Source organism: Mastomys coucha, unplaced genomic scaffold (assembly GCF_008632895.1).
Source record: "Mastomys coucha isolate ucsf_1 unplaced genomic scaffold, UCSF_Mcou_1 pScaffold22, whole genome shotgun sequence".
In the NCBI taxonomy this organism is placed as follows: Eukaryota; Metazoa; Chordata; class Mammalia; order Rodentia; family Muridae; genus Mastomys; species Mastomys coucha.
Genome location: NW_022196905.1, coordinates 154,669,465 through 154,679,736, shown reverse-complemented (window position 1 = coordinate 154,679,736; position 10,272 = coordinate 154,669,465). Strand labels below are relative to the sequence as shown.

Genomic DNA, 10,272 nt, shown 5'->3' with positions numbered 1-10,272 from the left:
GGGAGGGAAGGAGTCGTCCTTGAACTTACCGGGATCCCTTGTTCTCCTTTACTTCCTTTTTCACCCTGTGAAGAAGACACCGAGTAAGAAGTGCGGTTGCTTTTGAGACTGGCAGTACATAAACATCAATCCTGTCTTAGGATACTAGGCTAGAATGCATTTGATAAACTATCAAGCAATCTTGAATTCCTGGTAATCAATAATTCCGAAATGCTGTAACTTCGCCTCTCAGATGCAAACAAGGATTGTTTTTCTAGAGCTTTCATGAGGTGACTTGTGATGCACCTGGGCGCCCTCCTCTCTTCCATCTGAGCAGCAACAGAGCACAGGTGCTTCTGAGCATCCAAGTAGACGGCTGCTAGTGCCCACATGTCTGCCCCAGAGGGGGAGAGCACAGTCCAGAGGACCCCCAATGACCACACTCGGTCAAAGAAGGTCTTCTTAGGAAAAGGCAGTCGGATGGAACACACTGACATCTCAAGCCAAGTAGCTTTAGAAGCAGCACAGACTTTCTTCATGGGATTTTGTACTGACAGGTCCTTGGCCCGTCTTTGCTGTTGACACTCAGCATTTGGCAGCTCACTAGCGCCTCCTACTGGCTGGTGGAAACTGTCCAGTCTCTCCAGGAGCTGGTGCAAATCTGATCTGGTTCCCTCCCCTTGCCGCAAAATTGGCAGTGATGCAATTTGTCTCGGGATGCAACAGTTTGCATAAACATGAAGAAAATGACCTTTGCACTCCCCTTTCCCTGGGTCAACTGGGAATGACCATCCTTTACCTTGTACAGATCCGGGTGGTACGTTGTTGTCGTGGGCCCAACAAGTGTGATGTCAGAGGGGATCCCGTTGGGTCCTGGCTGTCCTATGTCACCCTGCAAATTGTTCAGCAAAAGCGACAGTTTTGAGTTGGGAGGGCACAGAACTTGAGGGACAGCCCAGTCTTACCACATGCACTGTTTTGTTTCAGTTCTTTTTTTTTTTTTTTTTTTTTTTTTTTTTTGGCATGGCTACTTTGTATCACAACAATAAAATAAACACACCAAAATAATGGCAGTCTAAAATGAGGTGAACCACCCTCCCATTCGCAACTGTTTGGAATTAGTAGGTCAAGGTCAGAGATCGCCAATGATTCCACACTGCACCTGCTTCTGCAGGCTGCAGAAGACTTGGTAGATTTGGACTTTGCTGGGGTCACCACAAGCAAAAGGCACTGTGTACACTAACGAGTGAAGGCTAGACTAAATATCTCCCGGAGACTTTCACTGCGTTTGTGTCTGTAGTGGCAGACACTGCTCCACCTAGTGATGGCTGGCCCCATGCCCTGCTCACAACCTTTTTCTCTCAGAAACTGATAAACACAGGAGATCCAACTGATTTTCCTTTCCCTGTTTCTACCAGTAAACGACACTCTAAGTTTGAGCTCAGCCACCATGTAGCAGGAATGGCAGCGGACCAAGTGCTGGGTCACCTTCTGAAGGTCTCCATGTGTTCTGAGCCCTCACTAGGATGTTTGAAGACTGAGACCACAGTACCCATGAGGCCTTTGGTGTGTTCATTAGTATCCGAGTAATGCCTTCCTGTGGATTGCCTTAATTAAGTTCATCCCCACAGTCTTCCATGTGACCTTTCCCTGTCACCAGTGACCTCTCCCTAGGCCCTCCCTCCTTTTACTCCTAATTACTGTGGAATATTTCATTGTAGGGGACTTTACATTTTTATGTGTTTTGTTCTTTATTTTTCCCACCTTAATGGTTTAGGAATTCAGATTTCCATTGATTAGGTGAACATGCAGAGTGCCCACAAAGTGTCAGCGCTCACATGGTCGAGCCAGAGAGACAGATCTGCTGCTGACTGAGCAGGCAGGCTTACTCTGTGTGTGAGTGTGTGTGTGTGTGTGTGTGTGTGTGTATGTGTGTGTGTTCTCTTCCAGGCTATGGATGGGGTCTTGGAAGGGTAGCAGTAGGAGGTAACAGAAGTCACATAACCTCTCATGACTGAGTTCAGCCAGGGCAGCCATGTAGTCTGTTCCCTGAGCTGCTTCCAGCTTAGGCTTCCGCTGAGCCCTTTAATCTTCTTTGGGTTCCACACACTAGAAGACATTCTTAGGGGCACCTCCACTCCCCAGTCCTGAAGATGCGTGGAAGTCACACGTCCCCGTTGGATTCCCTGCCCACCTAGACCATTCACAGTCTTGTCTTTCCTAATCCACTCTTGTCCCTGGAGTTCGGGTGACTTGTCATTCCACCACGTTCCTATGTAAACTGCGTTCTCAGGTCACCCTGGGCAGCGATGCGCACTGGTTCCTGCCATCGGGCCTCCTTACCTTTTCACCCTTCTCTCCGTAAAAACCAAGCCCTCGGTTGCCCTGGAAACAGAGACAGTGTCTATGAGTTTGTAAGAATCAAGAATCACAGTGAAACCAAAATAGCTTTTAGAAGAAAAGAGACTAAGCCATGTCCTCTCTGAACTCCAGGAGCCAAGTGCCTCTCCTGGTCCTCTGCCTACAGAAGGCCTGAGGGTGAGCAGAGAGCCTAGAGGGTCCCCTTGGCTGACACATTAGCACTCGGCATTCAAGGGAGCGCTCCCTCAGGTTCTGGGCCCTCTAACAGCCCAGACCATGGCCCAGATTCTGTATCTGGAGATCATAAGTCATCTCATTTTGATAAAAATCACCCTAACTTCATATAAACTTTTCTTAAAAGTAATTTTAGGGGACTTAACACTGACTGCATTTCATATTTATGTGGCTGTTTGGATTGTTTTCTGAGGCAAAGCCAGGCCTGTGTCTCAGCCAGTGTTTATCTAGCAGTCCCTCCGGGGAGCAGCTGGGCTGGAGTCAGCCCTCCCTGCTGTCTGAGACCATCCATGTGAGGATGTGAGGAGCCACCCCACACGTTCACTCAGCGCTCTTCCCTTTGGCCCCCATGCTCTTTCCCAGGGTCTCTATTGCTACAGTGAGCAGGCGTCACACAGGACCCCCCCAGCCTCTCTCTGCAGTCTACTGTCTGCCTCCTCCAATGCCTAGATATCTTTTTGGAAAAGAAAAGCAAAACCTTTAATTAAATTCTGCTTTCTTTTGCCACCTGGCTGAAATCAAAGCACAGCATGGCGGCCATGCGACTCCCTACAGCACGCCTGCTCATGGATGCTTGTCAGAGTTGCCAGGAAGTGCCTTGGCCCAGGGTGAGGGGGCTGTTTGTATTTGCAGCAGCCAGGGGAGATCTGAGGCCAGAGCCTGGGCTGGGCCACTGCTGCCTTGGCCCTGCAGCTCCGCCAGCTTCCGCTGTCCTTGGCTGTAGGCCCTTCCCACCCTGCTCGGGGCTGTCTGATGGGGCTGAGTGTGGGAGCATGGGGGGTATCCAGGAGCCTTCTCAAGTTCTAGCTCCAGCTGGAGACTCTGTTGGAGGGGATGGAAACCTAAGGGGTATGAGGGTGGGTGGCAGCCAAGGTCACCAGGGGTCATAGAAACGGGATTTCAGATGGAGCAGGCGTGGGAACTCGAAGACCTGCATCTGGATATGGAGCCGTGGATGGTTCTTCCAAGCTTCCTGCTGGACCTCAGGATCTCTGATCAGATATTTTCCTCATCAACATTACTGAGCCTGGACAGCTGTCCGGCTTTCCCAGGTTATGACAAACTCGGCTCTGCGCTCAAGGCTGTAACCAACTCCATGGTTGGCGCTTCACCCATGTAACACGTACTCTGTCATGGGAGCCATGTGGCTCTGGTCTCCGGCCTGACTCAGTAGCACTAGTGCTGACCTTAGGCTCTCACGTTATCCAGCTAGGATGAGGCTCTCCCACTCCCCTTAAACACAGTGTCGCCTGCTTCCAGCCTGGAGACTGCACCTGCAGTTAGACAGCAGCTGCCCTAGGCTGCCCAGCTGCACATCTCACACTGTGGGTCACCAGTGTGATTTGCACAAAGCCACAGCGGTGTCACACGGCATCCCCACATCAGGCTTGGGACAGGTGCTCAGACACACCACAGAGTCTATGCCTAAGTCTCAAGTCTTAGACTACGCAGTAGTTCTCAGCATAATCTACACAAGAAATACTTTGCAGCCACAGTTGTTCTCTGGTCAAAGAATGCAGACAAAATTGTCAACCACTTCCCCACTGACTTACTGGTTGTCCTTTGGGCCCCGGGGGTCCCGGTGGTCCCTGCAGAAACACAAAGACATGCATAAGCTGGGCTTTCCCCCCTTCCAGGGCTCAGATGACATCTGCTTGGAGGCCCTGGGAAAATCATTGCTGTTCACTTAGGACAGTATGGTCAGAGCTTCCCCACATCTGTCTTGGTGGGATGAAAAACCACGAGGAAGGCAGGGTCACTGTCCTTGGAATGTGCTGCTGTCCACCCACAGCTGTTCCTGGTTTGCTTGTGTGTTTTGGGCTTGTGACTTTACCCATGTCCCTGATGTGTCTGCTCCTAAGCTCTGTGAGGCCCTGTGACCACAGTCAGACTTCTCTGCTCTCCTGGGAGATTCTCCATAAGACACTGTCACATTTTGATTGTGAATTTGCAAATGCTCATGAACAGAACAGATCTATAGGTGAATGCTATAGACTGAGCAACCTCATATGTGCATTCTACGGATCTTTGAACTGTACTTCTTTAGTTATTGTATACTTTTCTGTGTGTGTGCCTGTGTGTGCATGTGTGCATGTGCATGCATGTGTGCATGTGTGTGCATGTTTGTGTGCCCATGTTTGTGTGGAGACCAGTGGTCTTCCTCAATCATTCCCTCATACTCCACCTAATTTTTGTAAGACAAGGGTCTCACACCAAACATGTTACTTACTAATTCAACTAGGCTGGCTGGCCAGCAAGCTTCAGGGACCCTCCTGTCTCTACCTCCCCAGCTCGGTGACTACAGGCGTGTGATACCATACTTGGCTTTTGACATGCTCCTGGGGACTGGACTCAGGTCTTCATGTTTACCCAACCAGCACGTCACTGACGGAGCAACCTTCCCAGCCCCTCTGAACTCTACTTAGAGGAAAACCCTAAGCCACACAGTTACTGCTATATAAGTGAGCCAGCCACCCGCAGGGAGAACAGTGTGCATCATCCATCCCACAGTCATCCTATCTTGGCTGAGCCTGCCACAGTGTTGCGGCAGAAAGGCTTCCATTGCACAAGAGTTTTGAAAGGATGAGAGTCATTACCGCAACTCACTATTACAGTCTGGAAGAGATTTGGTGTGCCCCTCCTGGGCTGTGAGCACACCCCCCTCCCCGAAGAGCAGGTTCGGGGAGACAGTCACTCACCTGGAGCCAAACTCTCTTGTGTGTCATCGAAGGCTATTCGTCTCACTGCTGAGAGGGGTCCCCCTCTTCTCCATGGCACGCTTTCCCTCATCCTGCTCAAGCCCTCCACACTTTTTTATGTCATGATGTTGGAAGGGAGGGATGACCTGTGGCCTCTACTCAGGGACTCTATATGTGACATATGATGTGTCCCTTTCTACAGTGACTACCGCCCAGGTGGGATGTACCTGTTACACATGGCCTGGTCCAGAAAAAACCTGTTTCCTTCTTATTGACCCAAGTTGGGCATTTGGTAGGCTTTGTCTAGGGATGATGGGCCCCATAGTTACTATGGAACCTGAAGAGTTTATACATGATGGGAGGGGGTCCCTAGCCAGAACTAGCCTGCTGCTCAGTGGCACTCAGTGGGTGGAAAAGGAGCATCCACAGGTGAGCTGACACTGGGTGCAGGACTTACCGGTCTTCCAGGCGCTCCCACAGGACCCATCTGTCCTATTGGCCCTGGGCGGCCCGGAGGCCCCTGTGGACAGACAAAGAGAGCATGACTTGAAGACAGGCAGATGGGGTGTCACCTCCAGATGTTTATTTATTTATTTGTTTGTTTTATGTATGTGAGTACACTGTCACTGTCCTCCGACACACCAGAAGAGGGCATCGGATCCCATTACAGATGGTTGCGAGCCACCATGTGGTTGCTGGGAATTGAACTCAGGACCTCTGGAAGAACAGTCAGTGCTCTTAACTGCTGGGCCATCTCTCCAGCCCCCTCCCTACTCCAGATGTTTTTAAAGTTCTGCATGGAACTCCTTAAAGAAAGCGGCACTCACCTGGTAGCCCACCAGGCCAGGTTCTCCAGGTTCACCCTGGTTGAGAGGAAACATGGGTTAAATTAAGAATTACTAGTGTGAGAGTGTGTTGTGTGTGTTGTCTGTGTGTATTGTGTGTGTGTTGTGTCAGTGTATGTGTTGTATGTATGTGTTGTGTGTGTATGTGTTGTATGTATTGTGTTGTGTGTGTGTTGTATGTATTGTGTGTGTTGTGTGCATGTGTTGTGTATGTTGTATGCATGTGTGTGTTGTGTGTGTATGTGTGTGTGTGTGGGAGTTCACTCAGGTGCATGTGAGGACAGAAGTCAATATCAAATGTTATTCCTCAGGAGACACCCAGACGGTTTTTGTGAGACAGAGTCTCTCAGGAGTTTGGAGTTTCCTCAGTAGCCATCAACTCTGGATGGCTATTGAACCCGGGGATCTGCCTGTCTCTCCCTCCTCAGTGCTGGGACTGAGCATAAGGCACTGTCCGGCTTTTTACATGGGCTTGGGGATTTTAACTCAGGCCTTACACTTGCACAGCAAGCTTTGTACAAACCGAGGCGCCTCCTGAACCCTAAGAGTTAACTGCTTTGCGCATCTTTGGATTCCCTCACATCTCTGGCAAGCTAGCATGACATGTACAAGACCTGCAAGATTGAGGTATTTGGTCTGTGGCACTGGGAGCAAGGGGAGACTGAGCACACCCCCACAAAGAAATATGATGACCCCGAGTTAATCACAGCCTGTTACCCATGAATTTGTAAATTCCTTCCCTGAATTGCTTCTTACACTAGAGTTAATTTCTAACTGGCTTTGTCACAGTTTACATGGGATGACTGAGTTCTGCCTCCCACCTATGGCAAACATACCCGGTATTTGTCACGGTCTTCTTTAGAGAGTGCATAAGGTTCGCCTTTCTGCCCCTTGGGTCCTTGGGGCCCCTAAATTAGCAGGTATACCATAAGAAAGAAAAACACAGAAGAACCCATTATATTCCAGCATGGCCCTGTTGACAGAGATGACTGTTGGCTTCTGTCCGCCACGCCCAGTGTCCTCATGGATTACATAGGCACCTCTGACATCAACTTCCTTAAGGTTCAACCACGAGTATGAAGCTTTTTTTATTTTATAATCTTAGCGTTAAAATGGAAACACCTTATAGGATTTAAACTATTTTCAGTACCCTAAACAAAGCCTCCGTACACAACCCCTGGCATAGGACCGGGGTCCTAACACTTAGGGCTATTTAATACAAGAGAGAGGCTGGAATTATGTAAAATATCAGGGGTGCATTAGCTTTGAATATCTATATGTAATCAGTATTTTACATTTTAGTATTTTATGATGCTTAAACTAGACAGACAGAAAAGTAATGAAATTCACTGAAACATTGAGCCATGTAAAAATGAGACAGGGGTGCTCAGGCACTGCAGGGTAGAGGTGGAAGCCGTTAGCCAGAGACGTCAACTCAATGCAGGATAACGTTGGGGTTGTGAGCTCATGGCTTCTTCTCACCTCAGCCAGTTTTCAGGGTACAAAGGCTTAGCCAAAATGTTAGCTTAACCTGAATTTGCAAAGATTGTTCTGAGTGAGCATCTTAGAATTCTTTGCAAAGAGCTTAAGAATGATGTCACTAAGTGAACAATCGCAGGAAGAATCCTGTATTGAAAACATATTTCTGTTGTATATCTGCCCATTGATAGATGCTGGAGAATCCAGCCTCCTCCCGGGTCCCCAAGAATCCTATAACAGGATTCCTGGGACAACGGACAAGATACATTAAGCCATCCACTGTTATTTGACTTAGAATATAGGAGGAGATGGCGTGACTTAGAAGACAGTGGGGGAGAAAATACAGCAAGTCACTCATCTTCCACCTAACAGTCAAGAATGCTTGAACCCAGGACATCCAGTGAAAAAAGTGGGTGTGCCAAGCAGTTTTCACAACCGCGATGACAAGGACAAGACCTGGCTGGTGGCCCTCCTGAACTGAACTGGGAAGTGGGGCCAAGGTCACATTATGCTTGGTCCTGTTACACTGACATGTGCCCTTCACTTAGACTTCCAGGCTTAGCAGACCACCACACCATGCATGTACTCACAGGGAGGCCAGGGAAGCCCTCAGATCCAGAGGGCCCCTGTGGACCAGCATCTCCTCTGGTTCCATTGCAACCATCGTAGCCTGGTCGTCCTCGGGGTCCACCTTGGCCTGGGTGCCCCTGGAAAGCAGATCAGTGTGTGAACAATCCACTTTTCATGTAATTGACCCATAAAACAGTGGGGGATGTTCTCAAAAGAAGCCACACCCCAGCACAAATCCAAGGAAAAGACAACTCAAAAATGGACGAAGGAAGGACTGAATGATTAAGCATGCAAAGATGTATCTTAAGCGGGTTTGAGGCTGGGTGATCCAAGAGTTCCAAGAAGTAGTTAAAAATGAGCAGTTTAGTCTCAGGCTATTTGGAGGAAATGTCTTTATTACTTGTTTATCTCTGAAAACTCATGGATTATTCACTCTGCCCTTTTCTCAAGATTCCAAGTAATGAGGCGGCTACTTCTTCCTTCCTGCTGCCGTGGGGTGTCACCCGGAGTCTCCTGGAGCCCACTCTACGGGTGACACTGAGGACCTAGCTATGCTGGGCTCGTGTTCTGCTAAACATGGCTGCTTTCTCTCTGCTCCACTTCCTTCAGGATGGTGGGGCTCTTGGTCAGAAGGTAAAGAGCAGTCTCTCCCTCCCTGGCTCTTGTCACTGAAGCTAATCTAGCCCTGCTAGAGAAGCTAGGGACCAGTCTCCCTCCTGTGTGTGCCCAGGATGAGTGGCGCTAATCTAACCCTGCTAGAGAAGCTAGGGACCAGTCTCCCTCCTGTGTGTGCCGAGGATGAGGGAAGAGAGGCATGCTGGTGTGGCACAGACGTCTGTGAACATGGGTGAGGCTCTCCCTCCCTGGCTCTTGTTACTGGAGCTAATCTAGCCCTGGCAGAGAAGCTAGGGACCAGTCTCCCTCCTGTGTGTACCCAGGATGAGAGAAGAGAGAGGCATGCTGGTGTGGCACAGACATCTGTGAACATGGGTGAGGCTCTCCCTCCCTGGCTCTTGTTTCTGGAGCTAATCTAGCCCTGCTAGAGAAGCTTGGGACCAATCTCCCTCCTGTGTGTGCCCAGGACGAGAGAAGAGAGAGGCATGCTGGTGTGGCACAGACATCTGTGAACATGGGTGAGGTTCACGGGGTCCACACCTCTACCACGGCCGTAGATGAAGGAGGCTGACAGGACATGTGACCACCATACTCATCCCTGAGCTCAGGTCTGGCCAGGAAGCCGCCTGGGAATTTGTTGGCTGAGCCCTGTGAGTCAGGCGCTTTTTTTTTTTCCACAAGAAGTTAAAGTAAACTAGCTTATAAAAACACTTTTATTGCATTTTGAGATTTTTCTCATGAACAAACCATGCCTCCTCTCCCCTCATGTATGTGTGTGTGTGTGTGTGTGTGTGTGTTGGGGTCACCACCTCTTCTATAGCTTAGGCTGGCCTTGAACTCATGGGCAATCCTCTTGTCTTATCCCCCCAAGTGCTGGATGAGAAGCACGAACCACACCCTGTCTATAACTCTCTCTTTGACTCCCTTATTCGCAAGAATCTGGACAGCTGCAGAAGTCACTGTGGGCTTCGTTCTATTCTGGTACTTGCTGGGCCACTTTATATTCAGATGGCCCCCATGTGGCAAATGAACTCCCAAGACCCACTCTTTACAGACCGTCTGTGAAGTGTGCTCTCTCTTCCTGATGGTTAACAAGGCTCAATTTTAGCAAAGTAGATTCAGTTCTGGAGCCCTGCCTACAGGGACCTCCAGGAAAGAAACACTCTGTCCATTGTTTGCAGGGAATCCAGGAAGAGAAAGAATGCTCTGGATGCCGCCCCTCCCCCCGTGATGCCATAGACAAAGGGGAGCCGGCTCCTTTCAAGGGTTTCTTTAAGTTATAAACGCATTGCTTGGAACACACACAATGTTTAACCTTCTCATCTTCCCAAACACTTACAGGAATTCCATCTGCACCGGGGAATCCAGAGACGCCTCTCGCTCCCTGTGAAGAACCAGAACAATTAACAAAACCAGAAAGGCCCAGTGCCCACCCACAGCAGAGGACCCCAGCCATGACTCCAGTGCCCACCCACAGCAGAGGACCCCAG

General features: G+C 49.5%; 1 protein-coding gene across 1 annotated transcript in view; it reads right to left on the bottom strand.

The window, feature by feature from the left end:
- Col4a2 (collagen type IV alpha 2 chain) overlaps window positions 1-10,272 on the bottom strand; it is a 143,484-nt gene that overhangs the window by 41,575 nt on the left and 91,637 nt on the right. The window contains exons 6-14 of the mRNA XM_031339026.1: window positions 10,122-10,166; window positions 8,188-8,304; window positions 6,955-7,026; window positions 6,101-6,136; window positions 5,731-5,793; window positions 4,128-4,163; window positions 2,323-2,364; window positions 779-871; window positions 30-65 (exon numbers count right to left, since the gene is read on the bottom strand). Of these exons, the coding sequence (XP_031194886.1) occupies window positions 30-65; window positions 779-871; window positions 2,323-2,364; window positions 4,128-4,163; window positions 5,731-5,793; window positions 6,101-6,136; window positions 6,955-7,026; window positions 8,188-8,304; window positions 10,122-10,166 (540 nt within the window). The remainder of the gene's footprint in view (window positions 1-29; window positions 66-778; window positions 872-2,322; window positions 2,365-4,127; window positions 4,164-5,730; window positions 5,794-6,100; window positions 6,137-6,954; window positions 7,027-8,187; window positions 8,305-10,121; window positions 10,167-10,272) is intronic.